This window comes from Mus caroli, unplaced genomic scaffold (genome assembly GCF_978045245.1).
Source record: "Mus caroli unplaced genomic scaffold, Mus_caroli_1 scaffold_7, whole genome shotgun sequence".
Lineage (NCBI taxonomy): Eukaryota > Metazoa > Chordata > Mammalia > Rodentia > Muridae > Mus > Mus caroli.
The window spans coordinates 7,888,651-7,915,482 of NW_028227262.1; the positions used below are offsets into that span (position 1 = coordinate 7,888,651).

Below are 26,832 nucleotides of genomic sequence, written 5' to 3' on the forward strand. Positions count from 1 at the left end.
CATTTTTACAATATTGATCCTGCCAATCCATGAGGATAAGAGATCTTTTCATCTTCTGAGATCTTCTACTATTTCTTTCTTCGGAGACTTGAAGTTCTTGTCATACAAATCTTTTACTTCCTTAGTTAGAGTCACACCAAGGTATATATTTATATTATTTGTGACTATTGTGAAGGGTGTTGTTTTCCTAAATTCTTTCTCAGCCTGTTTATCCTTTGTGTATAGAAAAGCTATTGATTTGTTTGAGTTAATTTTATATCCAGATACTTCACTGAAGCTGTTTATCAGGTTTAGGAGTACTCTGGTAGAATTTTGAGGGTTGCTTTTATATAATATCATATAATCCGTAAATAGTCATATTTTGATTCTTCCTTTTGAATTTGGATCCCCTTGACCTCCTTTTGTTGTAGAATTGTTCTGGCTAGGACTTCAAGTACTATATTAAATAGGTAGGGAGAAAGTGGACAGCCTTGTCTAGTCCCTGATTTTAGTGGGATTGCTTCCAGCTTCTCTCCATATCCTTTGATGTTGGCTACTGGTTTGCTGTAGATTACTTTTATTATGTTAAAGTATGGGCCTTGAATTCCTGACCTTTCCAAGACTTTTATCATGAATGGGTGTTGGATTTTGTCAAATGCTTTCTCCACATCTAACGAGATGATCATGTGATTTTTGTCTTTGAGTTTGTTTATATAGTGGATTACATTGATGGAATTCTGTATATTAAACCATCCCTGCATCCCTGGAATGAAAACTACTTGGTCAGGATGGATGATTGTTTGATATATTCTTGGATTCAGTTAGCAAGAATTTTATTGAGTATTTTTGCATTGATATTCATAATGGAAATTGTTCTGAAGTTTTTTTCTTTGTTGGGTCTTTATGTGATTTCGGTATCAGAGTAATTGTGGCTTCGTAGAATGAATTGGGTAGAGTTCCTTCTGTTTCTATTTTGTGGAATACTTTGAGAAGAACTGGAATTAGATCTTCTTTGAAGGTCTGTTAGAAATCTGCACTAAACCTATCTTGTCCTGGGCTTTTTTTTTTTTTTTTTGGTTGGAAGACTATTAATGACTGTTTCTATTTCTTTAGAAGATACTGGACTGTTTAGATCATTAATCTGATCCTGATTTAAATTTGGTACCTGGTATCTGTCTAGGAAATTGCCCATTTCATCCAGGTTTTCCAGGGTTTTTTGAGTATAGCCTTTTGTAGAAGAATCTGATGGTATTTTGGATTTCCTCAAGATCTGTTGTTATGTCTCCCTTTTTATTTCTGATTTTGTTAATTAGGGTGCTATCTCTGTGGCCTCTAGTGACTCTGGCTATGGGTTGGTTTATCTATCTTGTTGATTTTCTCAAGGAACCAGGTCCTGGTTTGGTTGATTCTTTGAATAGTTCTTTTTGTTTCTACTTGGTTGATTTCCAACCTGAGTTTGATTATTTCCTGCTGTCTACTCCTCTTGGATGAATTTGCTTCCTTTTGTTCTACACCTTTTAGGTGTGCTGTCAAGCTACTAGTGTATGCTCTCTCTAGTTCCTTTTTGGGTGCATCAGAGCTATGAGTTTTCCACTTAGGAATGCTTTAATTGTGTCCCATAAGTTTGGGTATGTTGTTGCTTTATTTCCATTAAACTCTTAAAAAGTCTTTAATTTCTTTCTTTATTTCTTCCTTGACCAAGGTATCATTGAGGACAGTGTTGTTCAGTTTCCACGTGAATGTTGTCTTTCGATTATTTATGTTGTTATTAAAGATCAGCCTTAGTCCATGGTGATCTGATAGGATGCATGGAACAATTTCAATATTTTTGTATCTGTTGAGGCCTGTTTTGTGACCAATTATATGGTTAATTTTGGAAAAGGTACCATGAGGTGCTGAGAAGAGGGTATATCCTTTGTTTTAGGATAAAATGTTCTGTAGATATCTGTTAAATCCATTTGTTTCATAACTTCTGTTAGTTTCACTGTGTCTCTGTTTAATTTCTGTTTCCAGGATCTGTCAATTAATGAGAGTGGAGTGTTGAAGTCTCCCACTATTATTGTGTGAGGCGCAATGTGTGCTTTGAGCTTTACCAAAATTTCTTTAATGAATTTGGCTGCCCTTGCATTTGGAGCATAGATATTAAGAATTGAGAGTTCCTCTTGGAAGATTTTACCTTTGATGAGGATGAAGTGCCCCTCCTTGTCTTTTTTGATGACTTTGGATTGGAAGTCGATTTTATTCGATATTAGAATGGCTACTCCAACTTGTTTCTTTAGACTGTTTGCTTGCAAAATTGTTTTCCAGCCCTTCAGTCTCAGATAGTGTCTGTCTTTTTCCCTGAGATGGGTTTCCTGTAAGCAGAAAAATGTTGGATCCTGTTTGTGTAGCCAGTCTGTTAGTCTATGTTTTTTTATTGGGTAATTGAGTCCATTGATATTCAGATATATTAAGGAAAAGTAATTGTTGCTTCCTATTATTTTTGTTGTTAGAGTTGGCATTCTGTTCTTGTGGCTGTCTTCTTTTATGTTTGTTAAAGGATTACTTTCTTGCTTTTTCTATGCCATAGTTACCATCCTTGTATTGGTGTTTTCCAGTTATTATCCTTTGAAGGGCTGGATTCGTGGAAAGATATTGTGTGAATTTGGTTTTGTCATGGAATACTTTGGTTTCTCCATCTTTCGTAATTAAGAATTTTGCTGGGTATAGTAGCCTGGGCTGGCATTTGTGTTCTCTTTGTGTCTGTATAACATCTGTCTAGAATCTTGTGGCTTTCATAGTCTCTGGTGAGAAGTTTGGAGTAATTCTAATAGGTCTGCCTTTATATGTTACTTGATGTTTTTCCCTTATTGCTTTTAATATTCTGTCTTTATTTAGTGCATTTGTTGTTCTGATTATTATGTGTTGGGGGAATTTCTTTTCTGGTCCAGTCTATTTGGAGTTCTGTAGGCTTCTTGTATGTTCATGGGCATCTCTGTCTTTAGGTATGGGAAGTTTTCTTTTATAATTTTGTTGAAGGTATTTGCTGGCCCTTTAAGTTGAAAATCTTCATTCTCATCTACTCCTATTATCTGTAGGTTTGCTCTTCTTATTGTGTTCCAGATTTTCTGGATGTTTGAGTTAGGATCTTTTTGCATTTTGCATTTTCTTTGATTGTTGTGTCCATGTTCTCTATGGAATCTTCTGCACCTGAGATTATCTCTTCCATCTCTTGCATTCTGTTTCTGATGCTCGTATCTATGGTTCCTGGTTTCTTTCCTAGGGTTTCTATCTCCATAGTTGTCTCCCTTTGGGTTTTCTTTATTGTTTCTACTTCCATTTTTAGACCCTAGATGGTTTTGTTCAATTCCATCAACTGTTTGATAGTGTTTTCCTGTAACTCTCTAAGGAATTTTTGTGTTTCCTCTTTAAAGGCTTCTAGCTGTTTACCTGTGTTTTCCTGTATTTCCTTCTTAAAGTCCTTCATCATCATCATGAGAAGTGACTTTAGATCCATGTCTTGCTTTTTGGTGTAATGGTGTATCCAGGACTTGTTATGGTGGGAGAGTTTGGTTCTGATGATGCCAAGTAACCTTGTTTCTGTTGCTTCTTTTCTTACATTTGCCTGTTGCCATCTGATTATCTCACGTGCTTCCTGCCCTCAATATATCTGATTGAAGCCTGTCCTTCCTATAATCCCAATTGATTCAGGTCTCCTCAGAGTCCAGCTTTCTCTGTGATCCTTTGATTGTGGGCTCTTGTGAACCTAAGATTCTGGGTGTGTCAGAGTTCTTGACAGTCAAGTTCCTCTGAGATCCTGAAATACTGGTGTGACCAAGGTCCTGTTATCCTGGGAACCTTTTGTCCTAAGATCCTGGGTGTATTACAGTGCCTGGAAGTGGTGTCTCCTTTGAGGAGCATGGAGCTGTCTGGTCTGTTGGAAACTAACGTAAACCAGAACTGATCAAAAGGAAGGGCTCTGGTGTCTTTGTTCCTGCTGTCCCAGGCCCATCACAATTGGATTGGAACCAATGTTGTGTTCTGCTCACCTATGATCCTAAGATCGCGTGGAGTGTCCTCCTGGGACCGTGGGGGTGTCATCTGACTACACGTACAAGGTGACCCAGTGCTGGCGCTGACCGGAAGGGACTTGTGCCCCTGGTCAGGCCAGTTTTCTGCCTCTGTAATCCAATGTTTGTTTTCTACATTATTCCTAATTCAGTTGCTCAGACCCCAGTTGGTGTAATCACACTCTGCTTTGTTAGTACACTACACCCAGGAATCCTAATTTATCCGAGAAAACTGCCACCACCCACTTTATCTATACTTCTCTGAAAGTCCAAATCCTATTCAGATGTATAAAGATATCACAATTGTTTGGAGCTGCAAAGAACGGTTAAATTGTTACAAGCCTGGTTGTGGTATTGTGTGAATCCACCCAGTGAAGAATTTGCTCTTAACTCTTCTTTTTTTCTTTTTTTCTGTTCTTCTTCTTCTCCGTCTGTCTCCTTCTCTGTCTCCTCCTCGTCCTCATCCTCCCCCCTCCTCTTCCTCCTTTCCTCCTTCTTTCCCTTCTTTCTTCTCCTCCTTCTCCTTTCTTCTTCTTTTTCTTCTTCTTCTTCTTCTTCTTCTTCTTCTTCTTCTTCTTCTTCTTCTTCTTCTTCTTCTTCCTCCCCCTCCTCCTCTTCCTCCTCCTCCTCCTCCTTCTCCTCCTCCTCCTCCTTCTCCTCCTCCTCCTCCTTCTTCTTCTCCTCCTCCTCCTCCCCCTCTTCCTCCTCCTCCTCCTCCTTCTCCTCCTCCTCCTCCTTCTCCTCCTCCTCCTCCTTCTTCTTCTCCTTCTACTTCTTCCTCTTATTTTATTCTTCAATTTTTTATGGAGAAAAAAAGTAAGGGAACAAGAATGTTGGTCAACATCAACAATGCACAAAATGTTTTATAGTTAATAAGCATGGACTCAGAAGCAACCTTTAAAATCACCCAGAGCTGAGTCAAATTCCCAAAATACCAAGCCAAAACAAACAATACAGGAAACGTCTAACATTATAAATTTATGTAGGTATAATAATGTGTGAGTGAATGTGTGAGTGTGAGTGTGTGTGTGTGTGTGTGTGTGTGTGTGTGTGTGTGTGTGATGTTTAGAAGATGTTCATAGAAATTTATAGCCTAAAGCAAATGATTAAACAGTAGTAGGTTTTTTAAGTGAATTGATAGGCATTTGAAAACCTCCTTTTATGTAACATGTAAGTTAATAGAGGTTAGAATCATTGTATATCAGTGCTAAGTAGGTTCTTAAGTAAGATGTATTAGATATATTCATAATATATTTTTATCTGCTCTCTTTCATCAGTGCTATTTACTTGCAATTTTAGGTATTTATATGTTACCTCCAATATGCCTTGGATATTTACTTGGTGGTTTGATTATGAAGAAGTTCAAGATTACTGCCAAAGAAGCTGCATACATAGCATTCTGGCTATCCCTGTCTGAGTACCTTCTAACTTTGTCTAACTATATGACAAACTGTGACAATTTCCAAGTTGCTGGCTTAACTTCCTCTTATGAAGGGTACGTTGTTTCCTAATGAACACCATAATCAAATTGCTAGTAAATTTTCTTCATGAATCAGATAGAACCAGATCATTTTGTTGTGACTTAATAGCAGTGACCCACAGTTATCTAGCATTTTCATTCCAACAAATCTAAAGCATCACACAGAAGTTATAAACTTATTAAAGATGTTTGAGAACTACCAGTAAGTAAATTTATGATTCAATAAGCATACGGTCATTGCTATGGGGATATCCTAGTCTGCTTTAAAGTGTAATGAAGAAAAATAATAATGCTTTGTAACCTAAAGCATTAAAAGCTAACTATGCAAGACAGTAGTCATTCATGGGTTTCTACAATGGGCTCAAATTTAGCATATTTGAATCTAGTACTGGTTTGACTATTAATGTTTGTATTTTTATATGACACTGGAATAGTTATATCTCATGTACTCTGTGGTTCTAGATTTTGGGTTTCAAGGAATGTCTGGTCATATTCTGTAATAGCATGAGAAATTTGTCTTATTTTAGGACACACTTATATAAACACCCAATCAGTTAAAATGAAACATAGACTTGAAGGTTCCTTTCAAAGGGCTAGGGAGATGACTCAGTAGTCAAAGGCTTTCTGAGCATGCAGAAAGAGCTGAGTTTAGATAGCCAGACCCCATATAATGCTTCAAATAGTAGGATATCTATAATCCCACTGTTCCTAAAGTGATCTAAGTGGCACAGGCATGAAAACTTGAAAGTTCATGTGCCTACTAATCTTTTATTTGTGGCAGTGAACAACAGGGGACTCTGTCTCTAATGGTGGAAGATTATCATTTGACACCCACATTCACAGTGCTATACAATGTGCCTGCACACACACACACACCCACACACACCAAAAAGAGATGGAGAAACCAACACAGAGAGAGAAACAGAGACACAGAGACAGAAAAAGAGATTAAAACTAAATTGAATTTAAAAAGTAAAGAGTAAAATTCTTTTCAAAATTCTTAAGAATTTTAAGATTGGATTAATTTCAAATATAAAATCTAACTATTTATAAATACATATATATGTATTATATATATGTGACTTGGATCTTTTTTAAGACAGGAAATATTTCATTTACTTTGCAGATGTACAAATTGAAACTCCAGGGAGGATTAGTGTGTTTGTGCTTACAGAAAATGACTCCAACACCATCAAAGTAGAGTTGTTCACACTGAGCCCATCTCCAGTCATGTTGACTCTACACAGAATTCAAATATAGCCTACCGACTCCCACATTTTTCTTTTTCAATTTAATTTTTCATTGCTCAGTAGTTTTGGATGAGCGTGTGTGATTAGCCAAGCACTTTGTATTAGGAGCTAAATGCAACATCTATCTTATAAATAGAAGTTGTAGGTTTTGTTCAAGTCAGCCCTCTTTCATTTCTACCTTGTAGATCAAAGAAAGATTAGCCCTCTTCAATTTAGCTCTGACAGGACTGTATATTCCCATAGGGTAGACACTTTTTGTTTAGTTTTGAAGTAATTATTAAAAAAAAGGTCATGGGACCACTGAAGTAGATAACTTGTGTGTCAAAAACATAGTATAGAACATCTTTGTATTAATAAGAAAATTGACTGAAAACTAAATACTACAAAGGCAGACTAGTGTTCATTAAAAAGGACTGGTAAAGTTAATTGTAATGGAATTTTTATGGTATATGAACAATAAAATGTTCAAGATTATCCATTATTCACCTTTTTATAAACACAGCTATTTATAAAATGGGTGGAAAGGAATCCATTAAAACATTAACTCTGATTTAAAAAAAAAAAAAAAAAAAACAACACCCCTGGGCATATATCCAGAAAATGTTCCAACCGGTAAGAAGGACACATGCTCCACTATGTTCATAGCACCCTTATTTATAATAGCCAGAAGCTGGAAAGAACCCAGATGCCCCTCAACAGTGGAATGGATAAAGAAAATGTGGTACATTTACACAATGGTGTACTACTCAGCTATTAAAAGGAATGCATTTATGAAATTCCTAGGCAAATGGATGGACCTGGAGGGCATCATCCTGAGTGAGGTAACCCAATCACAATAGAACTCACACAATATGTACTCACTGATAAGTGGATATTAGCCCAAAAACTTAGTATACCCAAGATATAAGATACAATTTGTTAAACACATGAAACTCAAGAAGAATGAAGACCAAAGTGTGGACACTGTGCCCCTTCTTAGAATTGGGAACAAAAACACCCATGGAAAGAGTTACAGAGATAAAGTTTGGAGCTGTGATGAAAGGTTGGACCATCTAAAGACTGCCATATCCAGGGATCCATCCCATAATCAGCTTCCAAACACTGACACCATTGCATACACTAGCAAGATTTTGCTGAAAGGACCCAGATATAGCTGTCTCTTGTGAGATAATGCTGGGGCCTAGCAAACACAGAAGTGGATGCTCACTCACAGTCAGCTATTGGATGGATCACAGGGTCCCCAATGGAGGAGCTAGAGAAAGTACCCAAGGATCTAAAGGGATCTGCAACCCTATAGGTGGAACAACATTATGAACTAACCAGTACCCCAGAGTTCTTGACTCTAGCTGCATATGTATCAAAAGATGGCCTAGTCAGCCATCACTGGAAAGAGAGGCCCATTGGACTTGCAAACTTTATATGCCCCAGTACAGGGCCAAAAAGTGGGAGTGGGTGGGTAGGGGAGTGGGTAGGGGAGTGTATTGGTGACTTTTTGGATAGCATTGAAAATGTAAATGAGGAAAATACCTAATAAAAAAAAACATAATATAGAGACGACATGATGATATATGGATGATTTATGTTTCTTTTCTCAGGGAGAAGACGAACTGTGATTATTTGTTTCTCTCTGTCTGTCTGTCTGTCTCTTTCTATCTCTCTTTGTCTGTCTGTATTCCTCTCTACCCCATTCCCCCAATTCCTTGGAATGTTTTCATATGCATGTGCATGCGAGATGAAGGGATGAAAATCAAATGCTTGAGGTTTTTCAGTATCTGTAACATCATTTCAAATCATTACAGAGTTCAGCACCCTCTACATGTGCAGAATGAGGTCCTTGCTGACTGCAACACGAGGTGTAGCTGCTTAACGAACACATGGGATCCAGTGTGTGGAGACAATGGCCTAGCATACATGTCAGCCTGCCTCGCGGGCTGTGAGAAGTCTGTTGGGAATGGAATCAACATGGTAAGAACCCTTTCAGGGTTAGTACTGATGTGTATGTGTTACATTAACATGTGCTACGAACTAAGTCAATATCTGCTAAAAAGAAAAAAGTAGTCCTTGCCTAAATTAGATTAGTATTCTTTGTGAACAATTCAATTTACACTGCATAAACTTATTTGACCTTAAAATTCCTAGATGTTATGTAAAACCGTGACAGAGAATGAGTATTATTTCATAACTTCAAACACTTGAGATCATTGTTCAAGATATGAGTTACAGTGCTCTGGAGAGGTTGGGAGAATAACTCAGCTATAAAGAGCACATGTTGCTCTTTCAGAGTGTATGTTTAGTTTTCTGAACACACAAGGTGCAGATCACAACTCCAGGTCCAGGCCATCTGATACCCTCTTCTGCCTTTCTCCGGCACCCACATTCATGCATTTGTGTAAACAAGAAATAGATGCATAAGCTTAAATCAACACTAAAGGTAAAATTTTAAGTTATTGTGGGCAGAATCTGCCCTTTGTTGTAATAATATCTTATGAAGCCCAGGTTGTCCTCCAAACTTACTATGTTGTGAAGGTGGACATAAAGTTGTCATTTCTATCATGAGTTTTGGGGTTTTTGTTTGTCTATTATTTATTTATCTATTTATTTTGTTCATATGGGGGGGTATACAGGTGCATATGCACATGGATGAAAGAGGCAACCTCACATGTTGGCTCTCAGGACCATATACTTTGAGCTTCTGAGACAGAATGTCATTGGCCTGGAATTTGCTGGTTCTGTTATGCTGCCCTGCAAGTGAGCCCCAGAGAGTTGCCTGCTCTCATCTTCAGGTCCAGTGTTGGGAACACATCCTCTATGCATGCACCTTTTACAGATGTGTTAGGAAGAGAATTCAGGTCCTCATGCTTGTGCAGGATGTTACTGACTGTTTCATCTTCCCAGCTCTAATCATTATAGTTCAGCATGATAGGGTCACACATTTTCCTTGATGTCAACATGTTATAATATGTAGAGGTGGTTGGTAATAAAAATTAAATATAAACTTTGATTCTTAATCAGACCTAACAATATAATGACTCAAAACTACTGTCTTTATTGTTTAAATAAACTCCATTCTTTGAGTACACTAGTAAGCACCTAATTATTCCATCAACATTCAGAGGTAAATGTTGTTTAGCACTTGCTATTAGGTAAAAACAAAACAGAGACATATTTATTTATTTATTTATTTACTTTAAAAATTATGTAGGGTAGATAGTCCTCTCACTGTGTACAGCCATTGCCAACAAGCCTTACCACCAATTTAAATCCTAGGATCCACATAGTAGAAAGAGAGACCTAACTTAAACTTTTCACTTCTATAAGCATGAGATGGCAAACACATGTACACATATAGATACACACATTCACATGCATCCACACAAATATGTACATGCATACATACAGGCAAGAAAAATCAAATAAACAAATAAAATACAGTGTTCATTCAGGATAATTGAGTATTTGCAAATTTACTCCATGTATTGAGAAAATACCAAATTTTTTTTTTGTTTTGTTTTTGTATTTTGTTTTTTTGAGACAGGGTTTCTCTGTATAGCCCTGGCTGTCCTGGAACTCACTTTGTAGACCAGGCTGGCCTCGAACTCAGAAATCCGCCTGCCTCTGCCTCCCAAGTGCTAGGATTAAAGTCATGTGCCACTACCACCTGGTGAGAAAATACCAATTATTTAAATCCATACATTTATATTCAATGATAGAATTCTGAGATGGAAAAAGAAAGATGAAAATAAATGGGGAAAGGGTCTGCTATTTAATTACTTAGTGTTTTGGTTTTTTTTATTTAATTGTGTTTGTGCTGAAACTTGTGTATTTTGGACTTAGTGGGTGCTCTTCCTCTGCGTCCCAACACTCCCAATTTTGAGTCAACTGGCTGTGCAGAAAATGATAAAGGTTTAATCTCAATATTTTCTTCTTTATGTAGGACATGGTTTAGTTTTGTTTTGCTTTTTGACAGGTGTTTCAGAATTGCAGCTGCATTCGGCCATCAGGAAACTCATCTGCAGTCCTCGGGCTGTGTAAGAAAGGCCCCGACTGTGACAACATGCTGAAGTACTTTATAATCATATTTTCAATCAAAATGTTCATCTTCTCATTATCATCTATACCTGGGTACATGGTTCTTCTGAGGTAATATGTAGCTTCATTTAGATTTCTATCTGTCCTTCTTCACAGTGTGTGCACACAATCATGTGTGCTGGCATTTCTGCATGTTCATGATTGTGTCTCTGTGAGTGGTGGGGTATGCATGGTTTAGGTTTATGTGTTCCTCTCAGTAGGTCAGAAGACAATGCTGGGTAATCAGCCCTCTCTTTTCATCTTGTTTTTGAGATAGAATCTTTCTTATTTCTGTTGGTGTGTTTCCTAGCCTCCCTGTCTCCCAAGGTCCCAAGCAATTCTGATGGCTCCTCCTATTTCACTGTGGGGATGCTGGGATTACAAATGCCTGACATTGAATTTTTTAAAAATTTTTTTTTACATATGTTCTTGGGTTCTGAGGATTGAACTGAGGTCATCAAGTTTTTCTTTTCACACTGAGTCACCCCATGGATGTCATGTAGACATGTTGTTGGTCAGTATTAAATACTTTTCCCAATAAAGGCTGATGGAGTCATGGTTCCTTGGACCTCAATGCTCTAACATACCTGAGTCAAAACTCTAAATACTGCTTTACTAAACATTACTAAATTTACTAATAATTGAAAGTTTTCTGGAATTTTCCTTCCTGCCCTCTCCTATTTTCTCCCTTTATTAAGGATAAATGAATGGGTGTCTTGTTTTGGAATGTGAGAGTAGTTGCCTCGTGCTCACTTCCTGTGGCTCAGCTAACTGACTGGCAGAGAGTGACACTGTGTAACAGGAAGGAGGCTCCCTGTACATCATTCCCTCAATCTATCTTTTAAAAAACGGAGGGGATCTGTTCTGGTCGGGGCCATGCCCGCCATCTTCCTTCTGAGCCCAGTGGAGACTGCTAAGGGCTCCAGCATGCTCTCCACTCTGCAGGATCTCAGGATCACCTCAGGATTATGGGTGAGTGGAATGCAATATTAGCTCCAAAGAATTGTGGTTGGTCTTGTACCAGCAGGAACAGGGACAAAGGAACCCCACCTGACCAGAGGATGGGATCCATTCAGGTCAGGGCCAGCCTGACTATCTTCTGCATGAACCCAGCTGAGGGCATCTAGGGCACCAGAGGACTCTTCACACCGCAGGAACCCTAGCACACCCAGGACCTCCTGATCACCTGAGATCACGTGGGCTATAGAAGCAACAGACCTTCTTGGTCAGGGTCCCATTGGGCCTTCATCCTCAGCCAGGAGGTGGAGCTGAGACTCAGACACCTGGGCACATTCCTTGCCAGAGAAGAGTCAGCCTACAAGGAGAGTTCTGACCCCAAAATTCAGGAGGTGGATCAGAGCTCCAGACTGGTGGACACCTGCCCTGAAAGAGGAAAGCTTGCCTGCAGAGAGTGCTCTGACCACTGGAACTCAGGAGAGAGTTGGACTCCCAGGAGTGCTGACAGAAGCTAAAAGAATCACAGGAGGATCAAGCTCCAACCAGAGACAGCTTGTACATTAAAACCAGAGATTTCCAGATGGCAAAAGGCAAACTTAAGAATATTACTAACAGAAACCAAGAACACTGGGCATCATCAAAACCCAGTATGCCCACCACAACAAGTCCTGGATACCCCAACACACCTGAAAAGCTAGACACAGATTTAAAATCATATCTCATGTTGGTGGTAGAAGATTTTAAGAAGGGCATTAATAACTCACTTAAAGAAATACAGGTGAGCACTGTTAAACAGGTAGAAGCCCTTAAAGAGGAAGCACAAAAATTCCTCAAGGAATTACAGGAAAACACTGTTAAACAGGTAGAAGTCCTTAAAGAACTACAGACAAACACTGCTAAGCAGGTAGAAGAAACACGAAAATCCCTTAAAGAGTTACAGGAAATTACAACCAAACAGGCAATGGAGTTGAACAAAACCATCCAAGATCTATAAATGGAAGTAGGAACAATATGAAGAAAACCCAAAGGGAGACAACTCTGGAGATAGAAATCCTAGGGGAAAAAATCAGAAACCATAGATATGAGCATCAGAACAGAATACAAGAGATGGAAGAGAGAATCTCAGGTGCAGAAGATTCCATAGGGAACATGGACACAACAATCAAAGAAAATGCAAAACGCAAAAGGATCCTAACTCAAAACATCCAGGAAATACAGGACACAATGAGAAGACCAAACCTACAGATAATATAAGTAGATGAGAATAAAGATTTTCAACTTAAAGGGCCAGCAAATACCTTCCACAAAATTATAGAAGAAAACTTCCCATACCTAAAGACAGAGATGCCCATGAACATGCAAGAAGCCTACTTCCAAATACTGGACCAGGAAAAAATTTCCTCCTGACACATATTAATCAGAACAACAAATGCACTAAATAAAGATAGAATATTAAAAGCAGTAAGGGGAAAACGTTCAAGTAACATATAAAGGCAGGCATATTAAAATTACTCCAGACTTCTCACCAGAGACTATGAAAGTCACAAGATCCTATACAGATGTTATGCAGACACTAAGAGAACACAAATGCCAGCCCAGGCTACTATACCCAGCCAAACTCTCAATTACCATAGATGGAAAAACCAAAGTATTCCATGACAAAACCAAATTCACACATTATCTTTCCACGAATCCAGCCCTTCAAAGGATAACAAACAAAAACACCAACACAAAGATGGAAACTATACCCGAGAAAAAGCAAGAAAGTAATCCTTTAACAAAACTAAAAGAAGACAACAACCAGAACAGATTCCCAATTTTAACAACAAAAATGAGAGGAAACACCAATATTTTTCTTTGCTTTCTCTTAACATCATTGGGCTCAATTCCCCAATAAAAAGACATAGACTAATAAACTGGCTACACAAACAGGACCCAACATTTTACTGCTTATAGGAAACCCACCTCAGGGATAAAGACAGACACTACAACAGAGTAAAAGGCTGGAAAACAATTTTCCAAGCAAATGATCCGAAAAAAACAAGCTGGAGTATCGATTCTAATATTAAATAAAATTGACTTCCAACCCAAAGTTGTTAAAAAGACAAGGAGGGGCACTTTATACACATCAAAGATAAAATCTACCAAGATGAACTCTCAATTCTAAATGTCTATGCTTCAAATGCAAGGGAAGCCACATTCATTAAAGATACTTTAGTAAAGCTAAAAGCACACATTGTACCAATACAATAATAGTGGGGGACTTCAACACCCCACTCACACCAGTGGAAGGATCCTGGAAACAGAAATTTAACAGATACACAGTGAAACTAACAGAAGTTATGAAACAAATGGATTTAACAGATATCTACAGAACATTTTATCCTAAAACATAAGGATATGCCTTCTTCTCAGCACCTCATGATACATCCTCCAAAATTGACCATATAATTGGTCACAAAACAAGCCTCAACAGATTCAAAAATATTGAAATTATCCCATGCATCCTATCAGATCACCACGGACTAAGGCAGATCTTCAATAACAACATAAGTAATAGAAAGCCAACATTCACGTGGAAACTGAACAACACTCTCCTCAATGATACCTTGGTCAAGGAAGAAATAAAGAAATAAATTAAAGACTTTTTAGAGTTTAATGAAAATAAATTCACAACATACCCAAACTTATGGGACACAATTAAAGCATTCCTAAGAGGAAAACTCATAGCCCTGAGTGCCTCCAAAAAGAAACTAGAGAGAGCAGACACTAGCAGTGTGACAGCATACCTAGAAGCTGTCAGAAAGAAAGGAAGCAAATTCACCCAAGAGAAGTAGATGTCAGGAAATAATCAAACTTAGGGCTGAAATCAACCAAGTAGAAACAAAAAGAACTAAAGAATCAACCAAACCAAGAGATGGTTCTTTGAGAAAATCAACAAGATAGATAAACCCTTAGCCAGACTAATTTGAGGACACAGGGACAGTATTCTAATTAACAAAATCAGAAATGAAAAGGGAGACATAACAGATCCTGAGGAAATCCAAAACATCATCAGATTGTACAACAAAAGACTATACTCAACAAAACAGGAAAACCTGGGTGAAATGAACAACTTCCTAGAGGCATACCAGGTACCAAAGATAAATCAGGATGAGATTAACGATCTTAACAGTCCCAACTCCCCTAAAGAAATAGAAGCAGTCATTAATAGTCTCCCAACCAAAAAAAGCCAGGACCAGATGGGTTTAGTGCAGAGTTCTTATCAGACCTTCAAAGTAGACGTAATTCCAACTCTACTGAAACTATTCCACAAAATAGAAACAGAAGGTACTCTACCCAATTCATTCTATGAAGCCACAATTACTCTGATACCTAAACCACTCAAAGATCCAACAAAAAAAGAGAACTTCAGAACAATATCCCTTATGAATATAGACGCAGAAATACTCATTAAAATCCTCACAAACTGAATCCAAGAACACATCAAAACAATCATCCATCATGACCAAGTAGGCTTCATCCGCAGAGATGGTTTAATGTATGGAAATACATCAATGCAATCCACTATATAAATAAACTCAAAGACAAAAATCACATGATTTTCTCGTTAGGTGCTGAGAAAGCATTTGACTAAATCATGATAAAAGTCATGGAAAGATCAGGAATTCAAGGCCCATACCTAAACATGATACAGCAAACCAGTAGCCAACATCAAAGTAAATAAAGAGAAACTTGAAGCAATCTCACTAAAATCAGGAACTAGACAAGGCTGCCCACTTTCTCCCTGCCTGTTCAAAAATTCCATTGGAGAAATCCTAAACCTGATAAACAACTTCAGTGAAGTAGTTGGATATAAAATTAAGTCAAACAAATCAGTGGCCTTTCTCTACACAAAGGATAAACAGCATGAGAAGGAAATTAGGGAAATAACTCCCTTCACAATAGTCACAAATAATATAAAATACCTTGGTGTGACTCAAACTAAGGAAGTAAAAGATCTGTATGACAAGAACTTCAAGTCTCTGAAGAAAGAAATAGAAGAAGATCTCAGAAGATGGAAAGATCTCCCATGTTAATGGATTGGCAGGATTAATATAGTAAAAATGGCTATCCTGCCAAAAGCAATCTACAGATTCAATACAATCCCCATCAAAAGTCCAACTGAATTCTTCACTTAGTTCAAAAGGGCAATTTGCAAATGGGTGTATCTGGAGGACATCATCCTGAGTAAGGTAACCCAATCACAAAAGAAGTCACTTGATTTGCACTCATTGATAAGTGGATATTAGCCCAGAAAATTAGAATACCCAAGATGCACCTTCCAAAACACAAGAAAATCAAGAAGGAAGACCAAGGTGTGGATACTTCATTCCTCACTAGAATAGGAAATAAAATATCCATGGAAGGAGTTGGAGCTAAGACGAAAGATGGACCATCCAGAGACTGCTCCACCCAGGGGTCCATCCCATAATCAGCCACCAAACACAGACACTATTGCATATGCCAGCAAGATTTTGCTGAAGGGACCCTGATATAGCTGTTCCCGTGAGGCTTTGCCAGTGCCTGGCAAATACAGAAGTGGATGCTCACAGTCATCTATAGGATGGAACACAGGGCCCCCAATATAGGAGCTAGAGAAAGTACCCAAGGAGCAAAAGGGGTCTGCAACCCTATAGGTGGAACAACAATATGAACTAACCAGTACCCCCAGAGCTCCTGTCTCTAGCTGCTTATGTAGCAGAAGATGGCCTAATTGACCATCATTGGGAAGAGAGGCCCCTTGGTCTAGGCAAACTTTATCTGCCCTAGTACAGGGGAACACCAGAGCCAAGAAGTGGGAGTGGGTGGGTAGGGGAGGGGGGGAGGGGGGCAGGGCGGTGGTGGGGGGTGGTTTAGGGGACTTTTGTGATAGCATTGGAAATGTAGATGAAGAAAATAATAAAAATGTGGGGAAAATAAAATTGTGCACTTAAAAAATGAGGTGGGGATGCAATAAATAACAGGTACTCTCTAACAAGAAGGTACATGAACGACTGTTCAATATTCAACTCTAACATAAAGTAAGGAATTTGCAACAGAGATGAGTTTCATAGTTGTTTTATTTTGCTTGATTTTTTAGCAGTTGTTCTTTTCAGTCCAGCAAACTTGACCCCCACTAACAATGTGAAACACTTCAGCCCCCGCTTTCCTTTCTTGCTGGAATTCAGAAGAACAGTTGAGCTGTGTAATTTGTAGCATTTTATTCTTATACACTGGACCAAGGTTCTCACTTCTCCCTTCTTTCCATTTCCAACCCTTTCTCCTCCCCTCCTTTTCCAAATCCCTTTCCCCTTTCTCCGTTGATTCCCTCCTGTTCATCCATCACTTCTCTTCTCTTCTCTTCTCTTCTCTTCTCTTCTCTTCTCTTCTCTTCTCTTCTCTTCTCTTCTCTTCTCTTCTCTTCTCTTCTCTTCTCTTCTCTTCTCTTCTCTTCTCTCTTCTCTTCTCTTCTCTTCTCTTCTCTTCTCTTCTCTTCTCTTCTCTTCTCTTCTCTTCTCTTCTCTTCTCTTCTCTTCTCTCCTCTCCTCTCCTCTCCTCTCCTCTCCTCTCCTCTCCTCTCCTCTCCTCTCCTCTCCTCTCCTCTGATCCCCTATACTATTGCTCCCCCACTTCTTCTCTTTTTCCCCTATCTTACTTTCACTCCCTGTTTCAACCCAACATACAGCTCACTAAAATAAGCATGACCTTACATATTCATTTTCCAGTCTAAGATGTTATATTCTTAATTCCTATCTACAGAGATGTGGTATATGCCTTGTTTTGGTTCATAGGTTCATGGCCAAAAAAAGGAATCAAATATTGCTAGTGAATAAGGCTTAAAACTTATGCTACAAGTGAGGGAAGTTTGTCTGTCTGTGACATCTGACACCCCATCACCTTCCAGAAATATTCAGATGATGGGGCTAAGTGGTGTCTCCTTCCTCCCTCCCTCCTCCAGGTGCCTCAGTTGCAAAGGTGCATGCTCCGTTGATAAGGATGATTTTTCCTCATAGAAGAGGGGGGGTCACAGGTGAAGGGTATATGAACAACTGAAATCTCCTGTTATAATCTCTAAACATACTCTGTAGTGATGTTTTCAGATCTACTGCATGGCTGTTCACAATTCTATCCCTCACTTACATTCACAATTACCTTACTTCCTAACGTTTCCACTGGGTGTTAAAAACATGTCTTATTGATGCTTAAATTATGATTATTTAAAATACTTTCTGTGATTAGCATAAATGTTTCTTATGTGAGTGTGAGTGTGTATGTACACGTGTGTGTGTGTGTGTGTGTGTGTGTTTGCATACAATGACATGCATGTTAAAATGACAAGACAGCACATAAAATTTTGTATCTATCCATTATTCCATTACATGGGTTCCAGGTATTGAACACAGTTGTCAAGCTAAGTGGCAAGAAACTTTACACACTGAACCATCTTGTATGCCCTAATGTGTGATTTCGTGATGTACTGCACTTACATTTTTTTTTAAATTTCTTTCCTTATTTGTGCTGAATTTGATGATTATGATATAAATGTTAGATGATGTAATGCTACTATTTGCATGCTATCATTGCTCTTCTAGTCTGTTCGATTTTCTTGAAATCTTTCATGGAATTACTGCTGCCAAAATGAAATTCCAATAGTTGAATATATTATGTTTTTCTTAACAAAAGGTGTATTGGTAGGAATACCAATAAAAGGTCTTCCATATTCCTAATTTATAAGAATATTTTCAGAAGGGTTTTTTGGTTTTTTTTTTTTTTGGTTTTCTGGCTTTTTGGTTTTGTTTGGTTTGGTTTGGTTGTTTTAATTTTTTGTTTTTTGGTTTTTTTGTTGTTTTTGTTTTGTTTTGTTTTTGTTGTTTTTTGGTTTTTTGGTTTGTATTTATTTATTTATTTATTTATTTATTTATTTATTTAGAGACAGGTTTTTCTGTGTAGCCCCGGCTGTCCTGGAATCCACTCTGTAGACCAGACTGACCTCAAACTCAGAAATCCACCTACTTCTGCCTCCCAAGTGCTGGGACTAAAGGCATGTGCCACCACTGCCTGGCATATTTTCAGTTTTTATTCGGGATGATGTATAGGACCCCTTTTGTATCTAATTATCAAAGTAATCCCATCTATTTCTGTAGGTAGTACAGGAAAGATAAATGTCTACAATTGTTAACTCCATATAACACTTTTTTTTTTTTTTTGAGACTGGGTTTCTCTGTATAGCCCTGCCTGTCCTGGAACTCACTTTGTAGACCAGGCTGGCCTAGAACTCAGAAATCCACCTGCCTCTGCCTCCCGAGTGCTAGGATTAAAGGCATGTGCCACCACACCCAGCTTCATATAACACTCTTAATGTTGTAGCTTATATGATGAATTCGTTCTATGTTTGTCTGTGAGACCACCTTCACAATACTTAGATTTTTTTATATAACATGGTTGGTTATCTTTTTATCAATGTGTTAAATAGCCTGGGAAACAACTTAAGAAAACAAATATTTCCTTGGTTTGTATTTTCACAGGTTTTGGTTTGTGATAGTGGATATGGCATGCTGATTCCTGTGGCAACCAGAAAACTATTCATCTAGGTTTGCAAACAATATCTAACTTTTAAAGGGTTCAGCCCTGATTTAGGTATGTCGAGAGCAGAGGGTAGCTTTTAGAAGTCCTTCTTCTCCTCCCTCTGTGTGAGCATATAAGAGGTAGAGCTGTATCGATAGCTTGCACGTTAGAATCATGAACTACCACTGTCATTAGGAGGATACTAGGGCAGACATGGATTGGCATGATGTACTTTTATGTATACATGTATGTATTGTGTATGTTTGTATGCATATACTTTTCAGGTGTATGAAGTCTGAAGAGAAGTCACTTGGAGTTGGATTACATACATTTTGCATAAAAATATTCGGTATGAAGAATTTTCTAAACACATCAGACCAATATTAAATATTTAGTAAACCAATCGATTTTCTCTGAACAACAACAACAACAAAAAAGCAAATTTATTGTCAACCCAAACACACCTCTTATGCTAAAGGAATGAGATGGATCATTCTTAAATCAAACAAGAGTCAGCAGGACACATAAGATCATAGATTTGGGTCATCCAAATGTTCTGTCCCCAGATAGAGATAGTTGGCAATGTTTGTAGTTAGAGAACAAAGAGATGCATAAGCAAGGTTCATGTCAAATATATCTGTGATGACAACAGGTAGGTTGTTTACAGCAAGTGTGGAATTCTGTGCTGTAGGCTCAGATGTTATCGCTTGGCATTCTTAGTGTTTATGTGGGTATATGTTAGGGGCAAGTTAAAACAATACAATCCAAACTACTTCATATAATATTCAGATGGAGAATAAGGCCAGATACACAGATGAGCAATGAATGATAAATAAGAGAGATAAAGATAATTTGTCTCTGTATCAGTGATATCACAACTCTCCCAATCCAGAGTGACTCATGATCTTGTAGCATCAGTAAAGTAAGTGTGTTCTGCCCACTTTACCTGAACTTCAGTTTACAAACCCTTCTGTTTAGAACTGGCTACTTGCAATTAGACTGAGAATGAAGTAACTATAAAAGATGAACAAAATACTTCATTTGTTCTTAAGTAACTTGCTTTAATTAATTACACCTTTTGTCTTTTAGTAGATTCAAAAATAAAATAAGAAGGAGATGGTTGTTTTAGTTAGACTGATAGCAAACCATCACAAGATGTTTCAGAAAATTCATGAGGTTCATGAGTATGAAGTATCAATGAATATTTTCTTCACAAATTATAGTTTGTATTTGTTTTGATCTAGAAAATTTACATTGACTTATAATTCCTAAAAGTAAATTTAGAGCATTTGATTCACTATTTATTATATTGATTTTTTTAGTAGAGAAATTGAAGTATTTGCAAATAAAAATAAGCACATCTCTCTCTGTTCTTTCTTCCTGCCAATGAGCTGTTTTTCTTTTTCTTTTCGTTGCAGCTAGCATTCCAGCACCTATTTACTTTGGAGCTTTGATAGACAGAGCCTGTTTACACTGGGGAACTCTGAAATGTGGTGTGAAAGCCGCATGCAGGATATATGATATAAATAGTTTCAGGTAAAGATAACTTTGAGATCTAATTTTATGGTGCATAAAATGTCTCTGTTCCTATTTAACATGTTCTTCAGTGATAATATTACCTTGACATCATTTTCAGAATGGGTATGGACGCTATAACTTTACTGTTTATATGTTTTAATATTTTCCATTTTTTCAAAGGATATATATGTGGGGTGTGTGTGTCTGTGTGTGTGTGTGTGTGTGTGTGTGTGTGTGTGTGTGTGTGTGAATGCAAGGTGTCTGCCAAGAGGCCCTAAAGGAGTTGGGAAGAGCTACATCTTTAAGTGAACTAGCATGGCAGAATACCAGAGATTAAAATTAAAAAAAAGACAGCAAGATACAGTCAGAGGCATAGGACAATGGTGCTATAGGTGGGAACAAAACCTTTTAACTTCTACCACCCCCTTTTTTTATGGACAAAGAGGAGGGACTCTTTCCCTCTTCAGTGGTCAGATAACAGAGTCTCATTTCATTTGGGGAAAATGTATTCCGGTATTTGAGCTGCTGGAAAGTTCACAGAACTCTTACTCTTGCAGTCAGGCTAGAAAAGACTCCTCAAAAATTTTAGTACCTTTTCAGCTTAAAAAGGGTATACTGATAGTCATCTGTAATTCCAATGCCAAAGGCACTGCATACAGACGATGCATATGCACACAATGCCCATACACATAAAATAAAATGATCTTAAAAAAAGACTACAGCATCCTAGTCTTGCTGATTGTTATCTTAAGCTGTTTACTTAAATCTTACAACATTATTAAACTTAATGTAAACTATTTTAATGACTTAATTTCTGATTTTTAAATTAATTTTATTAATTAGGTATTTTCTTATTTTACATTTTAAATGCTATCCCAAAAGTCCCCCATACTCCCCCCCTACCCACCCACTCCCACATCTTGGCCCTGGTGTTCCCCTGTACTGAGGCATATAAAGTTTGCAAGACCAAGGGGCCTCTCTTCCCAATGATGGTCGACTAGGCCATCTTCTAATACATATGCAGCTAGAGACATGAGCTCTGGGGGTACTGGTTAGTTCATATTGTTGTTCCACCTATAGGATTGCAGACCCCTTTAGCTCCTTGGGTACTTTCTCTAGCTTCTCCATTGGGGGCCCTGTGTTCCATCCAATAGCTGACTGTGAGCATCCACTTCTGTGTTTGCCAGGCACCAGCAAAGCCTCACAGGAGAGAGCTATATCAGGGTCCTTTCAGCAAAATCTTACTTGTTCTGTTATTTGGTTTGGTTGTTTATCTGGTGCTAGGAACTGAACCCTGGGTCCTTGATGCATATATTTACCAGTGAGCTACAACTTTTGACCCAATTATGAACTTAAAATTATGTCTCCTAATTTCTCCCTTTTATAAGCCACCGTGTGAGCACTGTGAATGGATCTAGGATCCTTTAGGACCAACCAGTGCTCTTAAGTACTGAGCCATATCTCTGGCATGACAAAAATTTAAAGACCAAAATAGCATCATTTTTTAAACTTTTGGAAGAGAGAGGTGATACAGGTCCTAGTCCAAGACATTTTTTAAAGCATTCTGAAAATGTTTTGAATTTAATTTTAAATAGGACAGAACTGAAAAGAGTAAAATGATTTTAAGTTTGGGAAAAGGTGTAAGCAATAGAACGTCTCAGGGAAAGAATAAAGCACATGCCAGGTGTACCTAGACAACCTTCTGCTTAAGGCTGATCAGAGGTGAAGACAGAATTGAATTTGCTGCTTAGAAATAAGGAGATAGTAGAGAAGAAGGGAAACAGAAATTTAGTTTTCTCTGTAAGACATTTGGGGAAAAGCAGCACACTAACCATGATCTGATTCACCTTCAACTCTTGCTTTCTTCCCCTTCACACGCCACATTGCACATTGTTTTATCCTACTCTGAAGTGATCGCTTGTATTTCACTCTTTCTTAGTCATATCACTTCATACTGGTTTTTTGTTGTTGTTTGTTTTGTTGTGTTTGTTTGTTTTCTGGTGTTTAGGTTTTTTTTTTTTCATTTTTTCTTTTTTGCTATTTGTAAGATGTCTTTTCCTCTGCCCCATCTTGTTCAGGTCAAACTCCATTGTTACTCTAAAGTAAGGTACACTGTACCTTCCTAATGCATGAATAAAAAGAAATAGCATTTTTAAAAAGTTATGCTGAGCGCTGTAGCCAGAACCTATCTTCAGAAGCGACCTACTATCTATATTTGTCAGCTGCTTCTCTTTAGAAAACTCAGAGGGTCCCCACTGCACTTAGTGGTTTACCTTGCAGATGCAACTCAGTTCAGTAGAGGGTTAGTGGTACAAACCCACAGAGAGTGTCACAAAGATGTTTCCACACATAGAAATAACTGGATATGTTACCCTCAAGAAGCAGGAAACCAGAGAGCTGGCCTCCTGAGATCAGGCTGTATCCAGTTGGGTGTGGCTTCATGCTGCTGCTTTGACTTAGAGCCCTCACCTACATGTTTTCACACTATCCTCAGTGTTGTATAGGCAGCTGTCACTAACACTAAAGGGGAAGAACTGTGGGTTCCCTGCTATCCCACCCCCCGGCTTCATGACAGTCTGATCGTTAGCTAGACTCTGGCTGTTTACTTGCTTGCCCTCTAGGCCAGCAGGTCCAAGGAAATAAAAGGAGAAACTTTGTTTGACAAAGGCTGTACTGTGCTTCTCCTTGTTCCTAAAACTTCTCAACTAGATGGAATTTTGCCTCTTTCTAGGTATTCTCATACATGCTATGTTTCTGGATGAGCACTATACTTAAAATACCTGCAAGAGAAAGTGCTGCCACTTCCCTTTCTACAGTGTTGTATGGCTGAGGTGTCTGAGATCCCATTCCTGGTCTGGGATAGCTAGATAAACAGTGAGGTGGAAGGACTCAACTACTGTCAGCATATTTGTATGGGTTAAATTTCCAGCTGCCTTGACAGCCCCACAATGGTGGACTCTAACCCAGATGTATGAGAGAGTTATCCTTCCCTTTCTTAAACTGATTTTTTTCAGGGTCTTTTATCACAATGTCAGGAAAATAAACTAAAGTATTTGTTAATCTATTCTCCATCTAGAGAAAATTTTAATTGTATTTCTAAATTCTTATATCTGAAGTCTTAAGCATCTACTTAAGCATCTATACACTGTACTAATACTTCCCTTCTATAGAAATACACATGATCATTTTCTCTATACTTATGAGATTTTCTGCCTAAAGAATAGTGACACGCACTGTAGTTTGGTTTTTCTCATTTCTATTAATGTCATCAAAATAATGTCCCATGAACTGTTCACAGGCCAATGTTATCCACACAAACCTTCACTGGAATTTCCTTCCCAGGGACTCTAGATTGTATGAAGGTGACAACACTATTCATCACACCAGATTTTACATAAATATGTTGAGAATATGAAGGAATACTTTCATAGTTATTTATAAATAGAGATATTTTTAAAATACCTATTATCAAAACATATTAAGATACTTTTATCCAATTTGCAAAGAAAATAGACTTAAAAATGAATATAAGTTATTCTGCAAAATATTCTAAGCAGGATAAAAGGGAAAATTCGCTAATCTATTTCTGGAAGCTTATGTAGTCTTCATGTTTAACTGAACAAGTTCAGCAAATAAAAATAACGTGGGGCTAAAGAATGGCTCCGGGGTTAAGAGCTCTTAATGTTCTTGCAGAGGACATGAGTTCAATTCGCACAACCCATATTGGGCAGATTATAAAACCCTCTTAATCCAATTCAGATATCCAGGACTCAGGACCACACACCCACATAGAGACATATACATATACATAGTTAGAAGTAATTTTAAAATTATCAGATAAGTTGGTTACTATACATGCTAAATTAAGCATGCAAATTGAGAAAAATAAATCTACTCACATATAAAAATGACTAAGATTACTAATTTTAGATAGCCAGGGATTTCAATATCATAAAATCTATTTGTTTACCATAGCATACAGATGCTGGAAAGAAAAGAAAACATGAAAAGTTTTTTCAGCAATGTCTTATACATGTGTGATCAAACTTTGTGTAAACAAAACAGAAAACTTTCCTTAACCTGACATAGGGTTTTATAGACTTAGTATATAAGAGAACAGGCAATGATGGCAGAGGAGGCATGGTGGTGCAGTGTGAGGTCATCTTGCCTGCTTTTTCAGGAAGCTCTAAGTTCTAGAAGACCAGAGGATGGTGGTCACATTCACAGTGGAAATCCACTATCATCTAAATTTTTCTAAAAATATCCTCAGAGACACACCCAAAGATGAATTTCAATAATGACATAAAATCCAGTCAAGTTGACAATGAAAACTAGCCATCACCCAAATGAAGAAAATACATTAAAATTTTATGATGGAAAAAAATCAACATTTTAACAAACAGAATTAATAACTCAGCAAACCAGATCATAAAAAGGACATGGAGAAAATAATCATCAGGTTGCTTTAAAGGAATAAATGATCTGTAAGAATATGCAAACCTAGCTTTCACTGAACACATGAAGATTTAATGCTGATGAGTTCTGTTCAATAGGTACCTTTTCTTTGGGCTGCCTGCTACACTAACAGGATCGAGCTATCTCCCTGCATTCTTCCTTCTAAGACTTATGAGGAAATTCCAGTTACCTGAGGACACTGGCTCTTCAGAAACTGAACTTGCAGAGATGAAGCTCATAGAGAAGGAAGACAATTGCACAGATGTGCACAGAAGTCCTAAGGTCGAGAGTGATGGAGAACTGAAAGCTAAGCTGTAATGAGTTTTCTACTGCCCTGTGCAAGGTCATGAACAGAATGCACATTTCACTTTCTTTTAATCATGGGATAAATCATAGCTTATCCTTAAGGGCCTCAAAAGTTATTTTGACTCATTATAAAAATATTTACCGATAATATTTTCTGAGGGTTGGTGTAGTGCTTAAGATTTTTCCCAGGGAAGACTTGTATGGAAACCTCCATGCAGAACTTTAAAAATGCCTTCATTATCGAACAGCATTTTCTCCTTTAACTCAATCAAGGGAAGTGTGTATTTCCCACACATCTACAAATAGATTCGAAACCTTCCTATCCCAAAGGCAGTGTTTAAATGTATTGAATTACACTTCAATGCTGGACGTATTGATAGCTCAAAATATGCATTCTGGTTGTGCCTCATTAAAATTTGACACAATAAAATGTGCCATGTTTTTTTAGATTTATCCTTTGAATGTGCAAGATGCCTGCATACGACATTTTACTATAAATTGTAATTAATAAACTTGAAGGTACACATTTCAAACAAAACCAAGTTGTAGTTGTTTGGATGAGAAAAGTCCCTCCCTTCTAGGTGCAGGTATTTAGATATTTGGTTTCCAGTTAGTAGTTCTGCTTGGGAATGGTTGGGCTTGCATCCTGAGTACAGGAGGTAAATCACTAGGGTAGCATTGAGAGTTGAAGGCCACGCCCTACTTCCAGTACTGCTCTCTGCTTTGTGTTTTGGCTGATAATGTGAAATCTCAGCTTCCTGTTCCAGTCCCTTTACCTGCTGCCTGCTGTCATTCCTTGCTATGAGTGACTAGAGACATACAGCGAAATAAATGCTTTTTTTGTGTATGTTACTTTGTGGATTGTTACCACAGTAGTGAAAAGAAACTGAAACAAAAATCATCTTATTTTGTAACTGATAAAGAATGAAGAGATTATTTTATGGAAAAACAAGCCTTTTTGTTTTAGAGCTGTGGCTGAAGATAGATATATTACAAATTTATAAAATGATAAATCATATATATAAATTAAATTTATACAATACATATGTTATAATATGCATAATATATAAAGTATATAAAGTGGAATAAATCCCTAAAGATCAGGAGGATGAAGGAGGAAGAGAAAGGGTAGAGGTCATTATACTATGTTTATTTATGCACAGTTAAGTGAGAATGTCTACAA

The 26,832-nt window shown here is 37.7% G+C and overlaps 1 protein-coding gene across 1 annotated transcript in view; it reads left to right on the forward strand.

Annotated features, from left to right (window-relative positions):
* LOC110287589 (solute carrier organic anion transporter family member 1A4-like) overlaps positions 1 to 25,661 on the forward strand; it is a 59,539-nt gene extending 33,878 nt beyond the window's left edge. The window contains exons 9-14 of the mRNA XM_085839805.1: positions 5,328 to 5,523; positions 8,558 to 8,723; positions 10,726 to 10,898; positions 19,655 to 19,719; positions 20,789 to 20,906; positions 25,442 to 25,661. Coding sequence (XP_085695931.1) covers positions 5,328 to 5,523; positions 8,558 to 8,723; positions 10,726 to 10,898; positions 19,655 to 19,719; positions 20,789 to 20,906; positions 25,442 to 25,661 — 938 coding nt within the window. The remainder of the gene's footprint in view (positions 1 to 5,327; positions 5,524 to 8,557; positions 8,724 to 10,725; positions 10,899 to 19,654; positions 19,720 to 20,788; positions 20,907 to 25,441) is intronic.
* The last annotated feature ends 1,171 nt before the right edge of the window (positions 25,662 to 26,832 follow it).